General features: G+C 45.5%; 1 protein-coding gene across 3 annotated transcripts in view; it reads right to left on the reverse strand.

The window, feature by feature from the left end:
- LOC121575383 (sarcolemmal membrane-associated protein-like) overlaps window positions 1-22,009 on the reverse strand; it is a 209,358-nt gene that overhangs the window by 154,398 nt on the left and 32,951 nt on the right. For all 3 annotated transcript variants that reach the window (XM_041888450.2, XM_041888448.2, XM_041888449.2), the window contains exon 3: window positions 18,038-18,110. In XM_041888450.2, coding sequence (XP_041744384.1) covers window positions 18,038-18,110 — 73 coding nt within the window. The remainder of the gene's footprint in view (window positions 1-18,037; window positions 18,111-22,009) is intronic.

A 22,009-nucleotide genomic window follows, 5' to 3' on the forward strand; every position in this document is an offset into this window, starting at 1 on the left:
TCAGATCCATCATGGAGTCTCCATGTACTACGGGTTGAGGTCTGTACTGATCAGATCCATCATGGAGTCTCCATGTACTACGGGTTGAGGTCTGTTCTGATCAGATCCATCATGGAGTCTCCATGTAGTAGGTGTTGAGATCTGTTCTGATCAGATCCATCATGGAGTCTCCATGTAGTACGGGTTGAGGTCTGTTCTGATCAGATCCATCATGGAGTCTCCATGTAGTACGTGTTGAGATCTGTTCTGATCAGATCCATCATGGAGTCTCCATGTAGTAGGTGTTGAGGTCTGTTCTGATCAGATCCATCATGGAGTCTCCATGTACTACGGGTTGAGGTCTGTTCTGATCAGATCCATCATGGAGTCTCCATGTAGTAGGTGTTGAGGTCTGTTCTGATCAGATCCATCATGGAGTCTCCATGTACTACGGGTTGAGGTCTGTTCTGATCAGATCCATCATGGAGTCTCCATGTAGTACGGGTTGAGGTCTGTTCTGATCAGATCCATCATGGAGTCTCCATGTAGTAGGTGTTGAGGTCTGTTCTGATCAGATCCATCATGGAGTCTCCATGTACTAGGTGTTGAGGTCTGTTCTGATCAGATCCATCATGGAGTCTCCATGTAGTACGGGTTGAGGTCTGTTCTGATCAGATCCATCATGGAGTCTCCATGTAGTAGGTGTTGAGGTCTGTTCTGATCAGATCCATCATGGAGTCTCCATGTACTACGGGTTGAGGTCTGTTCTGATCAGATCCATCATGGAGTCTCCATGTACTACGGGTTGAGGTCTGTGACTGATCAGATCCATCATGGAGTCTCCATGTACTACGGGTTGAGGTCTGTTCTGATCAGATCCATCATGGAGTCTCCATGTAGTAGGTGTTGAGGTCTGTTCTGATCAGATCCATCATGGAGTCTCCATGTAGTAGGTGTTGAGGTCTGTTCTGATCAGATCCATCATGGAGTCTCCATGAAGTAGGTGTTGAGGTCTGTACTGATCATATCCATCATGGAGTCTCCATGTACTACGGGTTGAGGTCTGTTCTGATCAGATCCATCATGGAGTCTCCATGTACTACGGGTTGAGGTCTGTACTGATCAGATCCATCATGGAGTTCTCCATGTACTACGGGTTGAGGTCTGTTCTGATCAGATCCATCATGGAGTCTCCATGTAGTAGGTGTTGAGATCTGTTCTGATCAGATCCATCGTGGAGTCTCCATGTAGTAGGTGTTGAGGTCTGTTCTGATCAGATCCATCTGGGAGTCTCCATGTAGTAGGGGTTGAGGTCTGTTCTGATCAGATCCATCATGGAGTCTCCATGTAGTAGGTGTTGAGGTCTGTTCTGATCAGATCCATCATGGAGTCTCCATGTAGTAGGTGTTGAGGTCTGTTCTGATCAGATCCATCATGGAGTCTCCATGTAGTACGTGTTGAGGTCTGTTCTGATCAGATCCATCATGGAGTCTCCATGTACTACGGGTTGAGGTCTGTTCTGATCAGATCCATCATGGAGTCTCCATGTAGTATCACTAGTAGTAGGGTTGAGGTCTGTTCTGATCAGATCCATCATGGAGTCTCCATGTAGTACGGGTTGAGGTCTGTTCTGATCAGATCCATCATGGAGTCTCCATGTAGTACGGGTTGAGGTCTGTACTGATCAGATCCATCATGGAGTCTCCATGTACTACGGGTTGAGGTCTGTTCTGATCAGATCCATCATGGAGTCTCCATGTAGTAGGTGTTGAGGTCTGTACTGATCAGATCCATCATGGAGTCTCCATGTAGTAGGTGTTGAGGTCTGTTCTGATCAGATCCATCATGGAGTCTCCATGTAGTAGGTGTTGAGGTCTGTACTGATCAGATCCATCATGGAGTCTCCATGTACTACGGGTTGAGGTCTGTTCTGATCAGATCCATCATGGAGTCTCCATGTACTACGGGTTGAGGTCTGTTCTGATCAGATCCATCATGGAGTCTCCATGTACTACGGGTTGAGGTCTGTACTGATCAGATCCATCATGGAGTCTCCATGTAGTAGGTGTTGAGGTCTGTTCTGATCAGATCCATCATGGAGTCTCCATGTAGTAGGTGTTGAGGTCTGTTCTGATCAGATCCATCATGGAGTCTCCATGTAGTAGGTGTTGAGGTCTGTACTGATCAGATCCATCATGGAGTCTCCATGTACTACGGGTTGAGGTCTGTTCTGATCAGATCCATCATGGAGTCTCCATGTACTACGGGTTGAGGTCTGTACTGATCAGATCCATCATGGAGTCTCCATGTACTACGGGTTGAGGTCTGTTCTGATCAGATCCATCATGGAGTCTCCATGTAGTAGGTGTTGAGATCTGTTCTGATCAGATCCATCATGGAGTCTCCATGTAGTAGGTGTTGAGGTCTGTTCTGATCAGATCCATCATGGAGTCTCCATGTAGTAGGGGTTGAGGTCTGTTCTGATCAGATCCATCATGGAGTCTCCATGTAGTAGGTGTTGAGGTCTGTTCTGATCAGATCCATCATGGAGTCTCCATGTAGTAGGTGTTGAGGTCTGTACTGATCAGATCCATCATGGAGTCTCCATGTAGTAGGTGTTGAGGGGTGTTCTGATCAGATCCATCATGGAGTCTCCATGTACTACGGGTTGAGGTCTGTTCTGATCAGATCCATCATGGAGTCTCCATGTACTACGGGTTGAGGTCTGTTCTGATCAGATCCATCATGGAGTCTCCATGTAGTAGGTGTTGAGGTCTGTTCTGATCAGATCCATCATGGAGTCTCCATGTAGTAGGTGTTGAGGTCTGTTCTGATCAGATCCATCATGGAGTCTCCATGTACTACGGGTTGAGGTCTGTTCTGATCAGATCCATCATGGAGTCTCCATGTACTACGGGTTGAGGTCTGTACTGATCAGATCCATCATGGAGTCTCCATGTACTACGGGTTGAGGTCTGTTCTGATCAGATCCATCATGGAGTCTCCATGTAGTAGGTGTTGAGGTCTGTTCTGATCAGATCCATCATGGAGTCTCCATGTAGTAGGTGTTGAGGTCTGTTCTGATCAGATCCATCATGGAGTCTCCATGTAGTAGGTGTTGAGGTCTGTACTGATCATATCCATCATGGAGTCTCCATGTACTACGGGTTGAGGTCTGTTCTGATCAGATCCATCATGGAGTCTCCATGTACTAGGGGTTGAGGTCTGTACTGATCAGATCCATCATGGAGTCTCCATGTACTACGGGTTGAGGTCTGTTCTGATCAGATCCATCATGGAGTCTCCATGTAGTAGGTGTTGAGGTCTGTTCTGATCAGATCCATCATGGAGTCTCCATGTAGTAGGTGTTGAGGTCTGTTCTGATCAGATCCATCATGGAGTCTCCATGTACTACGGGTTGAGGTCTGTTCTGATCAGATCCATCATGGAGTCTCCATGTAGTACGGGTTGAGGTCTGTTCTGATCAGATCCATCATGGAGTCTCCATGTAGTAGGTGTTGAGGTCTGTTCTGATCAGATCCATCATGGAGTCTCCATGTAGTAGGTGTTGAGGTCTGTACTGATCAGATCCATCATGGAGTCTCCATGTAGTACGGGTTGAGGTCTGTTCTGATCAGATCCATCATGGAGTCTCCATGTAGTAGGGGTTGAGGTCTGTTCTGATCAGATCCATCATGGAGTCTCCATGTACTACGTGTTGAGGTCTGTACTGATCAGATCCATCATGGAGTCTCCATGTAGTAGGTGTTGAGGTCTGTTCTGATCAGATCCATCATGGAGTCTCCATGTAGTAGGTGTTGAGGTCTGTTCTGATCAGATCCATCATGGAGTCTCCATGTAGTAGGTGTTGAGGTCTGTTCTGATCAGATCCATCATGGAGTCTCCATGTAGTACGTGTTGAGGTCTGTTCTGATCAGATCCATCATGGAGTCTCCATGTAGTAGGTGTTGAGGTCTGTTCTGATCAGATCCATCATGGAGTCTCCATGTAGTAGGTGTTGAGGTCTGTTCTGATCAGATCCATCATGGAGTCTCCATGTAGTAGGTGTTGAGGTCTGTTCTGATCAGATCCATCATGGAGTCTCCATGTAGTACGTGTTGAGGTCTGTTCTGATCAGATCCATCATGGAGTCTCCATGTAGTAGGTGTTGAGGTCTGTTCTGATCAGATCCATCATGGAGTCTCCATGTACTACGGGTTGAGGTCTGTTCTGATCAGATCCATCATGGAGTCTCCATGTACTACGGGTTGAGGTCTGTTCTGATCAGATCCATCATGGAGTCTCCATGTACTACGGTTGAGGTCTGTTCTGATCAGATCCATCATGGAGTCTCCATGTAGTAGGGGTTGAGGTCTGTTCTGATCAGATCCATCATGGAGTCTCCATGTAGTAGGGGTTGAGGTCTGTTCTGATCAGATCCATCATGGAGTCTCCATGTAGTAGGGGTTGAGGTCTGTTCTGATCAGATCCATCATGGAGTCTCCATGTAGTAGGTGTTGAGGTCTGTTCTGATCAGATCCATCATGGAGTCTCCATGTAGTAGGTGTTGAGGTCTGTTCTGATCAGATCCATCATGGAGTCTCCATGTAGTAGGTGTTGAGGGGTGTTCTGATCAGATCCATAATGGAGTCTCCATGTACTACGGGTTGAGGTCTGTTCTGATCAGATCCATCATGGAGTCTCCATGTAGTAGGGGTTGAGATCTGTTCTGATCAGATCCATCATGGAGTCTCCATGTACTACGGGTTGAGGTCTGTTCTGATCAGATCCATCATGGAGTCTCCATGTAGTAGGTGTTGAGGTCTGTTCTGATCAGATCCATCATGGAGTCTCCATGTAGTAGGTGTTGAGGTCTGTTCTGATCAGATCCATCATGGAGTCTCCATGTACTACGGGTTGAGGTCTGTTCTGATCAGATCCATCATGGAGTCTCCATGTACTACGGGTTGAGGTCTGTTCTGATCAGATCCATCATGGAGTCTCCATGTAGTAGGTGTTGAGGTCTGTTCTGATCAGATCCATCATGGAGTCTCCATGTAGTAGGTGTTGGGTCTGTTCTGATCAGATCCATCATGGAGTCTCCATGTACTACGGGGTTGAGGTCTGTTCTGATCAGATCCATCATGGAGTCTCCATGTAGTACGTGTTGAGGTCTGTTCTGATCAGATCCATCATGGAGTCTCCATGTACTACGGGTTGAGGTCTGTTCTGATCAGATCCATCATGGAGTCTCCATGTACTACGGGTTGAGGTCTGTACTGATCAGATCCATCATGGAGTCTCCATGTAGTAGGTGTTGAGGTCTGTTCTGATCAGATCCATCATGGAGTCTCCATGTAGTAGGTGTTGAGGTCTGTTCTGATCAGATCCATCATGGAGTCTCCATGTAGTACGGGTTGAGGTCTGTTCTGATCAGATCCATCATGGAGTCTCCATGTACTACGGGTTGAGGTCTGTTCTGATCAGATCCATCATGGAGTCTCCATGTAGTAGGTGTTGAGGTCTGTTCTGATCAGATCCATCATGGAGTCTCCATGTAGTAGGTGTTGGTCTGTTCTGATCAGATCCATCATGGAGTCTCCATGTACTACGGGTTGAGGTCTGTTCTGATCAGATCCATCATGGAGTCTCCATGTAGTAGGTGTTGAGGTCTGTTCTGATCAGATCCATCATGGAGTCTCCATGTAGTAGGTGTTGAGGTCTGTACTGATCAGATCCATCATGGAGTCTCCATGTAGTAGGTGTTGAGGTCTGTTCTGATCAGATCCATCATGGAGTCTCCATGTAGTAGGTGTTGAGGGGTGTTCTGATCAGATCCATAATGGAGTCTCCATGTACTACGGGTTGAGGTCTGTTCTGATCAGATCCATCATGGAGTCTCTCCATGTAGTAGGTGTTGAGGTCTGTTCTGATCAGATCCATCATGGAGTCTCCATGTAGTAGGTGTTGAGGTCTGTTCTGATCAGATCCATCATGGAGTCTCCATGTACTACGGGGTTGAGGTCTGTTCTGATCAGATCCATCATGGAGTCTCCATGTACTACGGGTTGAGGTCTGTTCTGATCAGATCCATCATGGAGTCTCCATGTACTACGGGTTGAGGTCTGTACTGATCAGATCCATCATGGAGTCTCCATGTACTACGGGTTGAGGTCTGTTCTGATCAGATCCATCATGGAGTCTCCATGTAGTAGGTGTTGAGGTCTGTTCTGATCAGATCCATCATGGAGTCTCCATGTAGTAGGTGTTGAGGTCTGTTCTGATCAGATCCATCATGGAGTCTCCATGTACTACGGGTTGAGGTCTGTTCTGATCAGATCCATCATGGAGTCTCCATGTACTACGGGTTGAGGTCTGTACTGATCAGATCCATCATGGAGTCTCCATGTACTACGGGTTGAGGTCTGTTCTGATCAGATCCATCATGGAGTCTCCATGTAGTAGGTGTTGAGGTCTGTTCTGATCAGATCCATCATGGAGTCTCCATGTAGTAGGGGTTGAGGTCTGTTCTGATCAGATCCATCATGGAGTCTCCATGTAGTAGGTGTTGAGGTCTGTTCTGATCAGATCCATCATGGAGTCTCCATGTAGTAGGTGTTGAGGTCTGTTCTGATCAGATCCATCATGGAGTCTCCATGTAGTAGGTGTTGAGGTCTGTTCTGATCAGATCCATCATGGAGTCTCCATGTAGTAGGTGTTGAGGGTCTGTTCTGATCAGATCCATCATGGAGTCTCCATGTACTACGGGTTGAGGTCTGTTCTGATCAGATCCATCATGGAGTCTCCATGTAGTAGGGGTTGAGATCTGTTCTGATCAGATCCATCATGGAGTCTCCATGTAGTAGGTGTTGAGGTCTGTTCTGATCAGATCCATCATGGAGTCTCCATGTAGTAGGTGTTGAGGTCTGTTCTGATCAGATCCATCATGGAGTCTCCATGTACTACGGGTTGAGGTCTGTTCTGATCAGATCCATCATGGAGTCTCCATGTACTACGGGTTGAGGTCTGTTCTGATCAGATCCATCATGGAGTCTCCATGTACTACGGGTTGAGGTCTGTACTGATCAGATCCATCATGGAGTCTCCATGTAGTAGGGGTTGAGGTCTGTTCTGATCAGATCCATCATGGAGTCTCCATGTAGTAGGTGTTGAGATCTGTTCTGATCAGATCCATCATGGAGTCTCCATGTAGTAGGTGTTGAGGTCTGTTCTGATCAGATCCATCATGGAGTCTCCATGTACTACGGGGTTGAGGTCTGTTCTGATCAGATCCATCATGGAGTCTCCATGTACTACGGGTTGAGGTCTGTACTGATCAGATCCATCATGGAGTCTCCATGTACTACGGGTTGAGGTCTGTTCTGATCAGATCCATCATGGAGTCTCCATGTAGTAGGTGTTGAGGTCTGTTCTGATCAGATCCATCATGGAGTCTCCATGTAGGGGTTGAGGTCTGTTCTGATCAGATCCATCATGGAGTCTCCATGTAGTAGGTGTTGAGGTCTGTTCTGATCAGATCCATCATGGAGTCTCCATGTAGTAGGTGTTGAGGTCTGTACTGATCAGATCCATCATGGAGTCTCCATGTAGTAGGTGTTGAGGTCTGTTCTGATCAGATCCATCATGGAGTCTCCATGTAGTAGGTGTTGAGGGTCTGTTCTGATCAGATCCATCATGGAGTCTCCATGTGACTACGGGTTGAGGTCTGTTCTGATCAGATCCATCATGGAGTCTCCATGTAGTAGGGGTTGAGGTCTGTTCTGATCAGATCCATCATGGAGTCTCCATGTAGTAGGTGTTGAGGTCTGTTCTGATCAGATCCATCATGGAGTCTCCATGTAGTAGGTGTTGAGGTCTGTTCTGATCAGATCCATCATGGAGTCTCCATGTAGTACGGGTTGAGGTCTGTTCTGATCAGATCCATCATGGAGTCTCCATGTAGTAGGTGTTGAGGTCTGTTCTGATCAGATCCATCATGGAGTCTCCATGTAGTACGGGTTGAGGTCTGTTCTGATCAGGATCCATCATGGAGTCTCCATGTAGTAGGTGTTGAGGTCTGTTCTGATCAGATCCATCATGGAGTCTCCATGTAGTAGGTGTTGAGGTCTGTTCTGATCAGATCCATCATGGAGTCTCCATGTACTACGGGTTGAGGTCTGTTCTGATCAGATCCATCATGGAGTCTCCATGTAGTAGGTGTTGAGTCTGTTCTGATCAGATCCATCAGGAGTCTCCATGTAGTAGGTGTTGAGGTCTGTTCTGATCAGATCCATCATGGAGTCTCCATGTACTACGGGTTGAGGTCTGTTCTGATCAGATCCATCATGGAGTCTCCATGTACTACGGGTTGAGATCTGTTCTGATCAGATCCATCATGGAGTCTCCATGTAGTAGGTGTTGAGGTCTGTTCTGATCAGATCCATCATGGAGTCTCCATGTAGTAGGTGTTGAGGTCTGTTCTGATCAGATCCATCATGGAGTCTCCATGTACTACGGGTTGAGGTCTGTTCTGATCAGATCCATCATGGAGTCTCCATGTAGTAGGTGTTGAGGTCTGTTCTGATCAGATCCATCATGGAGTCTCCATGTACTACGGGTTGAGGTCTGTTCTGATCAGATCCATCATGGAGTCTCCATGTAGTACGTGTTGAGGTCTGTTCTGATCAGATCCATCATGGAGTCTCCATGTAGTACGGGTTGAGGTCTGTTCTGATCAGATCCATCATGGAGTCTCCATGTACTACGGGTTGAGGTCTGTTCTGATCAGATCCATCATGGAGTCTCTCCATGTAGTAGGGGTTGAGGTCTGTTCTGATCAGATCCATCATGGAGTCTCCATGTAGTAGGTGTTGAGGTCTGTTCTGATCAGATCCATCATGGAGTCTCCATGTAGTAGGTGTTGAGGTCTGTTCTGATCAGATCCATCATGGAGTCTCCATGTACTACGGGTTGAGGTCTGTTCTGATCAGATCCATCATGGAGTCTCCATGTACTACGGGTTGAGGTCTGTTCTGATCAGATCCATCATGGAGTCTCCATGTAGTACGGGTTGAGATCTGTTCTGATCAGATCCATCATGGAGTCTCCATGTAGTAGGTGTTGAGGTCTGTTCTGATCAGATCCATCATGGAGTCTCCATGTAGTAGGTGTTGGTCTGTTCTGATCAGATCCATCATGGAGTCTCCATGTACTACGGGTTGAGGTCTGTTCTGATCAGATCCATCATGGAGTCTCCATGTAGTACGGGTTGAGGTCTGTTCTGATCAGATCCATCATGGAGTCTCCATGTAGTAGGGGTTGAGGTCTGTTCTGATCAGATCCATCATGGAGTCTCCATGTAGTAGGTGTTGAGGTCTGTACTGATCAGATCCATCATGGAGTCTCCATGTAGTAGGTGTTGAGGGTCTGTTCTGATCAGATCCATCATGGAGTCTCCATGTACTACGGGTTGAGGTCTGTTCTGATCAGATCCATCATGGAGTCTCCATGTAGTAGGTGTTGAGGTCTGTTCTGATCAGATCCATCATGGAGTCTCCATGTAGTAGGTGTTGAGGTCTGTTCTGATCAGATCCATCATGGAGTCTCCATGTACTACGTGTTGAGGTCTGTTCTGATCAGATCCATCATGGAGTCTCCATGTACTACGGGTTGAGGTCTGTTCTGATCAGATCCATCATGGAGTCTCCATGTACTACGGGTTGAGGTCTGTTCTGATCAGATCCATCATGGAGTCTCCATGTACTACGGGTTGAGGTCTGTTCTGATCAGATCCATCATGGAGTCTCCATGTAGGGTGTTGAGATCTGTTCTGATCAGATCCATCATGGAGTCTCCATGTAGTAGGTGTTGAGGTCTGTTCTGATCAGATCCATCATGGAGTCTCCATGTAGTACGGGTTGAGGTCTGTTCTGATCAGATCCATCATGGAGTCTCCATGTACTACGGGTTGAGGTCTGTACTGATCAGATCCATCATGGAGTCTCCATGTACTACGGGGTTGAGGTCTGTTCTGATCAGATCCATCATGGAGTCTCCATGTAGTAGGTGTTGAGGTCTGTTCTGATCAGATCCATCATGGAGTCTCCATGTAGTAGGGGTTGAGGTCTGTTCTGATCAGATCCATCATGGAGTCTCCATGTAGTACGGGTTGAGGTCTGTTCTGATCAGATCCATCATGGAGTCTCCATGTAGTAGGTGTTGAGGTCTGTACTGATCAGATCCATCATGGAGTCTCCATGTAGTACGTGTTGAGGTCTGTTCTGATCAGATCCATCATGGAGTCTCCATGTAGTAGGTGTTGAGGTCTGTTCTGATCAGATCCATCATGGAGTCTCCCATGTAGTACGGGTTGAGGTCTGTTCTGATCAGATCCATAATGTGATCGGAGTCTCCATGTACTACGGGTTGAGGTCTGTTCTGATCAGATCCATCATGGAGTCTCCATGTAGTAGGTGTTGAGGTCTGTTCTGATCAGATCCATCATGGAGTCTCCATGTAGTAGGTGTTGAGGTCTGTTCTGATCAGATCCATCATGGAGTCTCCATGTACTACGGGTTGAGGTCTGTTCTGATCAGATCCATCATGGAGTCTCCATGTAGTAGGTGTTGAGGTCTGTACTGATCATATCCATCATGGAGTCTCCATGTACTACGAGGTTGAGGTCTGTTCTGATCAGATCCATCATGGAGTCTCCATGTACTACGGGTTGAGGTCTGTTCTGATCAGATCCATCATGGAGTCTCCATGTACTACGGGTTGAGGTCTGTTCTGATCAGATCCATCATGGAGTCTCCATGTAGTAGGTGTTGAGGTCTGTTCTGATCAGATCCATCATGGAGTCTCCATGTAGTAGGTGTTGAGGTCTGTTCTGATCAGATCCATCATGGAGTCTCCATGTACTACGGGTTGAGGTCTGTTCTGATCAGATCCATCATGGAGTCTCCATGTACTACGGGTTGAGGTCTGTTCTGATCAGATCCATCATGGAGTCTCCATGTAGTAGGTGTTGAGGTCTGTTCTGATCAGATCCATCATGGAGTCTCCATGTAGTAGGTGTTGGGTCTGTTCTGATCAGATCCATCATGGAGTCTCCATGTACTACGGGTTGAGGTCTGTTCTGATCAGATCCATCATGGAGTCTCCATGTAGTAGGTGTTGAGGTCTGTTCTGATCAGATCCATCATGGAGTCTCCATGTACTACGGGTTGAGGTCTGTTCTGATCAGATCCATCATGGAGTCTCCATGTACTACGGGTTGAGGTCTGTACTGATCAGATCCATCATGGAGTCTCCATGTACTACGGGTTGAGGTCTGTTCTGATCAGATCCATCATGGAGTCTCCATGTAGTAGGGGTTGAGGTCTGTTCTGATCAGATCCATCATGGAGTCTCCATGTAGTAGGTGTTGAGGTCTGTTCTGATCAGATCCATCATGGAGTCTCCATGTAGTAGGTGTTGAGGTCTGTTCTGATCAGATCCATCATGGAGTCTCCATGTAGTAGGTGTTGAGGTCTGTTCTGATCAGATCCATCATGGAGTCTCCATGTAGTAGGTGTTGAGGTCTGTTCTGATCAGATCCATCATGGAGTCTCCATGTAGTAGGTGTTGAGGGGTGTTCTGATCAGATCCATAATGGAGTCTCCATGTACTACGGGTTGAGGTCTGTTCTGATCAGATCCATCATGGAGTCTCCATGTAGTAGGTGTTGAGGTCTGTTCTGATCAGATCCATCATGGAGTCTCCATGTAGTAGGTGTTGAGGTCTGTTCTGATCAGATCCATCATGGAGTCTCCATGTACTACGGGTTGAGGTCTGTTCTGATCAGATCCATCATGGAGTCGCCATGTAGTAGGTGTTGAGGTCTATTCTGATCAGATCCATCATGGAGTCTCCATGTAGTAGGTGTTGAGGTCTATTCTGATCAGATCCATCATGGAGTCTCCATGTACTACGGGTTGAGGTCTGTTCTGATCAGATCCATCATGGAGTCGCCATGTAGTAGTTTTGAGGTCTATTCTGATCAGATCCATCATGGAGTCTCCATGTACTACGGGTTGAGGTCTGTTCTGATCAGATCCATCGTGGAGTCTCCATGTAGTACGGGTTGAGGTCTGTTCTGATCAGATCCATCATGGAGTCGCCATGTAGTAGGTGTTGAGGTCTGTTCTGATCAGATCCATCATGGAGTCTCCACATACTACGGGTTGAGGTCTGTTCTGATCAGATCCATCATGGAGTCTCCATGTAGTAGGTGTTGAGGTCTGTTCTGATCAGATCCATCATGGAGTCTCCATGTAGTAGGTGTTGAGGTCTATTCTGATCAGATCCATCATGGAGTCTCCACAGGTCTTGTTTTTGACAATCTGTTTTAGACCTGGGTGAGACTTGATGGCCTTGGTAGGTACATGATTGAAATCCCCACATCAGACAATACCTGCTTCAGGTGACTTAAACTTCAGAGTCAAATGTGTTAATGAGACAGTCGATAGCGTCCTGCTGCAGTTTGTTCTCATTAGCCCATAGAGGATGGTAAAGTGTCCCAACAACAATTGTTGAGATCTGGGAAGCCGCTCTGGATGCAACTGGATCCACAGACACTCAAATTCATCTTTCAATGTCAGCCCGTCTCCTAACCTGGAGACTCATCTACATACATGGCCACCACTCCTTTCATATTTAGACAAGGATTTGGGTCACGTCTGAATACCCTCTAGGGAATAATCTGGAATGTTTTCATGTGCCCATGTTTCTGTTACACAACCCATTTCTGATGATCTGAGTAGAAGTTCAAACTTTTATTAGCAGGGATCTGGAATTGCAGGTTAGGATATTTGTCAGACAGTGGGAAGCTTTTGCATCTTCTGCTTTCTTTATTGCAGTGAAAGACTGTCCCTTGGCACTTCTACATGACTGACAGTTTTGGCAGGCCTGATAGCAACAACAGTGTGGATCTTGCTTTGTTTACCTAGGCCGGCCTGGATTCCTCTTGGATGGCTTCTAGTTCACAGAACATGGTTTTTCAGAAGCTTCTCTTTGATGTGATGAACCAGAGGTAAAGTACATTTCCTGAGATTCTGAAGGAAATCCGGTGAGTAGTCAAATATTTGTGGCGCCCATTTCACTTGCTTAAAAAGTCCTCCAAAACAGTTGAACTGACAAATTCTGCCACAGAACTGACCACACAGACAATACTAATATGCTGTAACTGTCCACCAATAACAGATGGATGGCTAATGCAGAAAGAGATAGTTAATGGGTTTTACCACCACCATAACGTGGTAATCTTAGGCAAATTAATGAATTTTCTAATTAGTTCAATACATTTAGTTGATTTCCTACTAAGTTCAATACATTTGTGTATATTGTTTAATTCCGTTTCAATGTCTGTTTATTCCGAGATTCCAGCCACATTCTCTTCAACAGATGTTATAGGGCCCTGCGCTCCCCGAGGGTTTCAATGGTGGTGTCTGAGTCAGCGGAGGGAGGGGTAGATTGATAGGGGTCAGCAGAGCTACAGCCACCCCGTCAGGGCAACAGCCACCCCGTCAGGGCAACAGCCACCCCGTCAGGGCAACAGCCACCCCGTCAGGGCAACAGCCACCCCGTCAGGGCAACAGCCACCCCGTCAGGGCTACAGCCACCCCGTCAGGGCTACAGCCACCCCGTCAGGGCAACAGCCACCCCGTCCAGGGCAACAGCCACCCCGTCAGGGGCAACAGCCACCCGTCAGGGCAACAGCCGCCCGTCAGGGCAACAGCCGCCCCGTCAGGGCAACAGCCACCCCGTCAGGGCAACAGCCACCCCGTCAGGGCAACAGCCACCCCGTCAGGGCAACAGCCACCCCGTCAGGGCAACAGCCACCCCGTCAGGGCAACAGCCACCCCGTCAGGGCAACAGCCACCCCGTCAGTCACCCAGAGTCAGTCAGTCAGGGCCACAGCCAACCAGCCAGCCAACCAGCCAGCCAACCAGGCCTCTTATTGCAGCCAGCCAGGCAACCAGCCAGCCAACCAGCCAGCCAACCTGCCAGCCAGCCAGGCCTCTTATTGCAGCCAGCCAGGCAACCAGCCAGCCAACCAGCCAGCAACCTGCCAGCCAGCCAGGCCTCTTATTGCAGCCAGCCAGGCAACCAGCCAGCCAACCAGCCAGCAACCTGCCAGCCAGCCAGGCCTCTTATTGCAGCCAGCCAGGCAACCAGCCAGCCAACCAGCCAGCAACCTGCCAGCCAGCCAGGCCTCTTACTGCAGCCAGCCAGGCAACCAGCCAGCCAACCAGCCAGCAACCTGCCAGCCAACCAGGCCTCTTATTGCAGCCAGCCAGGCAACCAGCCAGCCAACCAGCCAGCAACCTGCCAGCCAGCCAGGCCTCTTATTGCAGCCAGCCAGGCAACCAGCCAGCCAGCCAGGCCTCTTATTGCAGCCAGCCAGGCAACCAGCCAGCCAACCAGGCCTCTTATTGCAGCCAGCCAGGCAACCAGCCAGCCAACCAGCCAGCAACCTGCCAGCCAGCCAGGCCTCTTATTGCAGCCAGCCAGGCAACCAGCCAGCCAACCAGCCAGCAACCTGCCAGCCAGCCAGGCCTCTTATTGCAGCCAGCCAGGCAACCAGCCAGCCAACCAGCCAGCAACCTGCCAGCCAGCCAGGCCTCTTATTGCAGCCAGCCAGGCAACCAGCCAGCCAACCAGGCCTCTTATTGCAGCCAGCCAGGCAACCAGCCAGCCAACCAGGCCTCTTATTGCAACCAGCCAGGCAACCAGCCAGCCAACCAGGCCTCTTATTGCAACCAGCCAGGCAACCAGCCAGCCAACCAGGCCTCTTATTGCAGCCAGCCAGGCCTCGTATTGCAACCAGCCAGGCCTCGTATTGCAGCCAGCCAGGCCTCGTATTGCAGCCAGCCAGGACTCGTATTGCAGCCAGCCAGGCAAGCAGCCAGCCAGCCAGGACTCGTATTGCAGCCAGCCAGGCAACCAGCCAGCCAGCCAGGCCTCTTACTGCAGCCAGCCAGTCATACCAGGGCAACACAGGGTTTTCCTCTGGCTCATGTCATAGAGAAGGTCTTTCTATAGATTCCTGTCCTGCATGGGTATTATTTCTCTCTAGTCTGTATAACCTGCTGGCTGACTGACTACAACCTGCTGCTGTAGGATGTCTGAAGCACAGTCTGAGTGGCTGGCCTGTTTCCATGTGGTTACAGTGGGCAATCAGACCTCTCCTGTGATGGAGCCAAGGGACACAGAGAGAGAGAAGAGACAGCGAGTGAAGGAAAGCAGAAGAGCGAGGGTGAGCGAGTGGTCTGGTCTGCCAAGGGAAGCATTCTGTGAGCAATTAATGTGTCCAATAAAAACCACACACAACAACACACACACAACAACACAAACACACAACAACACAAACACACAACAACACAAACACACAACAACACAAACACACAACAACACAAACACACAACAACACAAACACACAACAACACAAACACACAACAACACAAACACACAACAACACAAACACACAACAACACAAACACACAACAACACAAACACACAACAACACAAACACACAACCTTCTCCAGTCCACTGTCCTACAGATGTAGACTTCTCAGAAAAAGCTCTCTCTCTCTCTGCCTCTCTCTCTAAATGCCTGGCTATGAAAAGCCAAGTGACATTTACTCCTGATGTACTGACCTGTTGCAACCTCTACAACCACTGTGATTATTATTTCACACTGCTGGTCATCTATGAACGTTTCAACATCTTGGGAGAAAAATCTGGCCTTAATGGCCATGTACTGTTATAATCTCCACCCGGCACAGCCAGAAGGGGACTGGCCACCCCTCAGAGCCTGGTTCCTCTCTAGGTTCCTCTCTAGGTTTCTGCCTTTCAAGGGAGTTTTTCCTAGCCACCGTGCTTCTACATCTGCATTGCTTGCTGTTTGGGGTTTTAGGCTGGGTTTCTGCCGATGTAAAAAGGGCTTTACAAATAAATGTGATTGATTGATAATGGATGGGCTGGACATGCTGAGAGATGAGTTCGGATTGGTCTGCCATGTAGCATGCTTCTGTCTATAACATGAGCTGGTCAGTATGTGTAGGTAATCCTTTCTAACGCAGCCTTTTTTGAAAGATATCACGTAGTAGAAATACAAAAGGTGTTGCTCTCCACTTTCTGGAGGACCGAGTTTTGAAATCAGTGGAATGCACAGTGGAATTAGAGTATGATAGCTAAGGAGATGGAGAAAATTCTGGCGTTTGCTTGCAAATATACAGACGGAGTCGAAAAGAAAAACACACAGAAGGCTGTTGTATAAAACATCTGTCTCCGGATTACATATTCAAACTAAGGGCAACCATGGCATCCGTGACAGAGAGGGAGAAGCGTCCATCCATGTATACGGGTAAGATAGTTTAGCTAGCTACATTTTCAGATATTACACGTTTCTAATTTTGAATTAAAAGTTAAAGCGTACTGTTAGCTAGCTAGCTAACGTTACGTGTATGATCTGTCTAGTAATATTATTCGTATCTCAGAGCCATTTGCATTGTTAGTTATAGCCTTATGTTAGCTAGCTAGTTAACATTGAACCTGGTTAGTTAGCTACCCGCAGATTCATGCAGGATAGTAACATTATGAGTTGGGATTATAGTTCATTGTTTAACTAGCTAGCTACATGTCTAAACAAAAGACTCCACTATGCAAATAACCATTTCAATAGAATGTTCATGTCACTGCGACAACTGTCGATAGACGTAGCTGGTAAATTCGCTCTGGCTATCTACTCCGATTTCAGAGCACTCTCGTCTGAGTGTGCCAGAGCGCAGAATAACTGACGATTTTACGAACGCTTAACACCTGTTGAATATGGCCGCTGTCAGTAACCGTTGGCAAAAAAGCTTAATTAAATTGTTGCCAGCAGCACAGTTGCAGTCACCAACGCTCTAGATAACATAAAAACAGCCTAACCAGCTCTGCTAGGGCTAGTAAAATGGTCAGAGTGAGCTGTTCCCTTATTTGTGTCTGGAAGTAGCTAGCAAGCTAGCCAACGTTAGCTCGGGTGCTTGACTGCTGTTAGGTCAGAATGCTCGGATCAACCCTACTCCTCGGCCAGCGAGTCCAGTGTGCGCTCTGAACAGACAGAGAGCGAAACGCTCTGAATTTACGAACGGACAATCTTAACAACGCTCTGAGTTACGAACGCCAAGAGCGCACTGAGCACACACTGGCACTCCAGATTGAATTTATGAACACACCCATAGTATAAACCAGCCTTTAGTCTTGAAATCTTTGGTAGTTTAGCACATGGCCTCACATGTGAATCCTTAAAGAACTGGGTGGGGCTAAAGCTTAAGAGGGTGTGAACGATGCTGAATGGTTGTAAACAAAGAAGAGCTCTTCAGTAGGTTTATCAACTTTCAAAGCATAATTAAATTTCCCATTGTTCCTCAACTGCAGTGTATGATATACCATTTTCTAGTTCTGAGTCTCTACTTTTATCCAATGTAAAAAAACACAATGTCAAATTTTACTACATAAGATCGAATCGAGCCGGTCGTCACATTTGGCTGTTTTCCCCATGTAATTCAGCAGTTTTTTACATGTAATCCAGTTTGTGTCATGTTAATTTGGCTGTTTTTTTACATGTAGTTCAGCTTGTGTCTTGTTAATTTGGCTGTTTTTTTACATGTAATTCAGCTCGTTTCATGTTAATTTCTCTTTTTGCGAACTGCGGAAAGAACTTTGCAGACGACCAAAACATGTAAATCCTTAAAAGTTGCTGTGCCACCGCTCTGTCTGAGCTTGATGCTTATTATTGGATATATCAGGTTACAAAATCCGACTTTTTGGATATATTGTTAATTACATGTTAGAGAAAGACCCCACTGAACTAATCAGAACAAACCATATTTGTCTTGGTAAAATGTATTTTATACCTGGGCAGAGTGGGTGGACACCCTGCATTATACAGTCTTTGTTTACCTGGTTGTTTGTAATGCCTCAGTATTATTTCCATTCATGAACTCAGGTACAATGTAAGTAAGTACTTACTCTGATCGTCGTCGAGCTTCCATGCCATCCGGTAGAAACAGCTTGATTGTAGACACTATGCAGCCATGGGTGACTGCAACACACCCACAGAACAAGTGTTATTATCCACCCTCATGTCGTCACGACCCATTCCTACAGTGCATTCGGAAAGTATTCAGACCCCTTGACTTTTTTTACATTTTGTACTTGGTTTCATCAGGCCAGAGAATCTTGTTTCTCATGGTCTGAGAGTCCTTTAGCTGCCTTTTGGTCAACTCCAAGCGGGCTGTCATGTGCCTTTTACTGAGGAGTGGCTTCCATCTGGCCACTCTACCATAAAGGCCTGATTGGTGGAGTGCTGCAGAGATGGTAGTCCTTCTGGAAGGTTCTCCCATCTCCGCAGAGGAACTCTGGTGCTCAGTCAGAGTGACCATCGGGTTCTTGGTCACCTCCCTGACCAAGGCCCTTCTCCCCCGATTGCTCAGTTTGGCCGGGCGGCCAGCTCAAGGAAGAGTCTTGGTGGTTCCAAACTTCTTCCATTTACGAATGATGTAGGCCACTGTGTTCTTGGGGACCTTCGATACAGCAGACATTTTTTGGGTACCCTTCCCCAGGTCTGTGCCTCGACACAATCCTGTCTCTGAGCTCTACGGACAATTCCTTCGACCTCATGCCTTGCTTTCTCTGACATGCACTGTCAACTGTGGGACCTTATATAGACAGGTGTGTGCCTTTCCAAATCATATCCAATCAGGTGGACTCCAAGTTGTAGAAACATCTCAAGGATGATCAATGGAAACAGGACCTGAGCTCAATTTCAAGTATCATAGCAAAGGGTGAATACTTATGTAAATAAGGTAACTGTTTTTTATTTGTAATAAATCTGCTAAAATGTTTAAAAAACCTGTTTTCACTTTGTCATTATGGTGCATTGTGCTTATATTAATGAGGATTTTATATTTATTTAATCCATTTTAGAATAAGGTTGTAACGTAACAAAATGCAGAAAAAGTCAAGGGGTCTGAATACTTCCCGAATGCACTGTGTATAAAAGAATCAACAGTCACTTGTTTTTAACTACGACAGAGACATTTAAGTGAATTTTTCCAACATAACATAGGTACAGCAAATCCCCTTCCTGTATGGGACACTTTTAAAATGTGCTTTTAGAGGCCATGCAATTCAGTACTCATCTCGAAAACCAAAGCAATTTAGGTCAAGAGAGTCAATACTAACAAAGGAAATAGAAGGTCTAACAGAACAGATAGATAGCAATAAAAACTAACATAGAGGCTCAGAATAAATTTGAGGAAAAACAAAAAGAAATGGAGGACCTTATTTAAGAAAGATCAAGTGTAATATATTATTAAAAATAAAGCAAACTGGATGGAATATGGGGAAAAATTCACCAAATTATTTTTTAATCTTCAACATAGAAATGCTACCAAAAAGATGACGGAGTCACACATGATTCACCAAATGATATTTTGAAGGAGGAAGCAAAAGTACTTTAAGGACATGTTTTCGTTTCAGTCGCCTCCATCTCCTCTAAATGAAGCTAATTATAGGGATTTTTTTTCTATTGATAATGTAAAATTAACAGCAATACAGAAAGACTCATGTGAAATTACAGAGGAGGAACTTCTGGATGCAATTAAAGACTTTAAGTCTGGGAAAACTCCAGGGTTGGATGGCATACCAGTCGAGGTATACCAAACCTTTTTTGATATACTCAGAGGACCGTTATTAGCGTGTTTTAACCACTCCTATGTGAATGGTAGATTTTCAGACCCTCAAGAAGAAGGTCTGATCTCATTATTTCTGAAACAGGATACAAGTGGAAAATATAAAGATCCAGTCCATTAAAAAAATTGGAGGCTCCTTACACTTCAGTGTTGTGAGGAAAATGTATAGCGCATAGAATTAAAAAGGTACTGTCGGACATTATTCATTCTAATCAGACAGGCTTTTTACATGGAAGATACATTGGAGATAATATAAGGCAAGTACTGGAAATCATAGAACACTATGGAAAATCTGGGAAACCAGACCTGGTATTCATAGCAGACTTCGAAAAGGCTTTTGATAACGTACGACTGGAGTTTATATATAAATGCCTGGAGCATTTCAATTTTGGAGAATCTCTTATAAAATGGGTTAAAATCATGTATAGTAACCCTAGGTGTAAAATAGTAAATAATGGCTATTTCTCAGAAGGTTTTAAAATAATAATATAATAATATGCCATTTAGCAGACGCTTTTATCCAAAGCGACTTACAGTCATGTGTGCATACATTTTTACGTATGGGTGGTCCCCGGGATCGAACCCACTACCCTGGCGTTACAAGCGCCATGCTCTACCAATTGAGCTACAGAGGACCACCAAGAATGTCAAGAGGAGTAAAACAAGGTTGTCCACTATCGGCATATCTATTTATTATGGCCATCGAAATGTTAGCTTTTAAAAATCAGATCCAACAATAATATCAAGGGATTAGAAATCCAGGGCTTAAAAACAAAATGTGTCATTATACGCTGATGATTCATGTTGTTTTCTTTTAAATCCACATATTGAATCCCTCCACAGCCTCATAGAGGATCTAGATACATTTTCTAACCTCTGGATTACAACCAAATTATGACAAATGTACTATATTACGTATTGGATCAGTAAAAAAAATACTATTTTTACATTACCATGTAGTTTACCAATAAAAATGGTCTGATGGTGATGTGGATATACTCGGAATACATATCCCAAAAGAAATAAATGATCTCACTCCAATACATTTTAATAGAAATTTAGCAAAAATAGATAAGATCTTGCTACCATGGAAAGGAAAATACCTGTCTATTTGTGGAAAAATCACCCTGATTAACTCTTTAGTATTATCCCAGTTTACCTATTTGTTTATGGTCTTGCCTACGCCTAGCGAACAGGTCTTTAAATTATATGAGAAAAAAATATTCCATTTTATTTGGAACGGCAAGCCAGACAAAATTAAAACGGGCCTATTTATATAATGAATATGAATTCGGAGGACAGAAATTATAAGATTTTAAAGCATTAGACCTATCACTAAAAGCTTCAGTCATACAAAAGTTATACTTAAATCCAAACTGGTTCTCTCACCAATGTTCAAGAATGGCCTTTTTCCCTTTATTCAGATTACAACCTCTCACTTTCAGTTATTTGAAAAGGAAATAATCTCCCAAATATCACTATTTCTAAAACAAGCCATAGAAAGTTGGTTGCAATTTCAATTTAATACTCCAGAAACAACAGAACAAATAATGCAACAAATATTGTGGTTAAACTCAAAATACACTGATAAAAAAACATACTTTTTTGAAATTTTTTTAAAAAAAATGTATAATCTTTGTAAATTATATCATAAGTAGAACTGGTTGAGTTGTCACACATGCAGCTAGCAAAAACATATGGAAATGTCTGCTCTACCCAAAATTACAACCAAATAATTGCAGCATTACCGCAAAAATGGAAGAGGAAAGTGGAAGAGGGAAAAAGTAAGGAACTTTTCTGTCGGCCCTGCATTAAAGAACATAATTGGTTAAAGAAAATTGTGATAAATAAACAAGTATACCAGTTTCATTTAAGGACCAAAGGATTGACAGCCGTCCCATATAGATTGCAAAATAGTTGGGGAAGAGATTTTTGACATACCGATTCCATGGCATAGTGTTTATGAACTGACAGGCAAAACGACGCCGGATTCAAAGCTTAAATTAAATTATTGTACAAAATTCTTGCTACCAATAGAATGTTATTTATATGTCCCCTGTAGCTCAGTTGGTAGAGCATGGCACTTGCAACGCCAGGGTTGTGGGTTCGTTTCCCACAGGGGGCCAGTATGAAAATGTATGCACTCACTAACTGTAAGTCGCTCTGGATAAGAGCGTCTGCTAAATGACTAAAATGTAAAATGGATACAATCTTCCCAGCTCTGCAGATTTTGCTACGAAGAGACAGA

The sequence above is a fragment of the Coregonus clupeaformis genome, chromosome 10 (genome assembly GCF_020615455.1).
Source record: "Coregonus clupeaformis isolate EN_2021a chromosome 10, ASM2061545v1, whole genome shotgun sequence".
NCBI classification, from domain to species: Eukaryota; Metazoa; Chordata; class Actinopteri; order Salmoniformes; family Salmonidae; genus Coregonus; species Coregonus clupeaformis.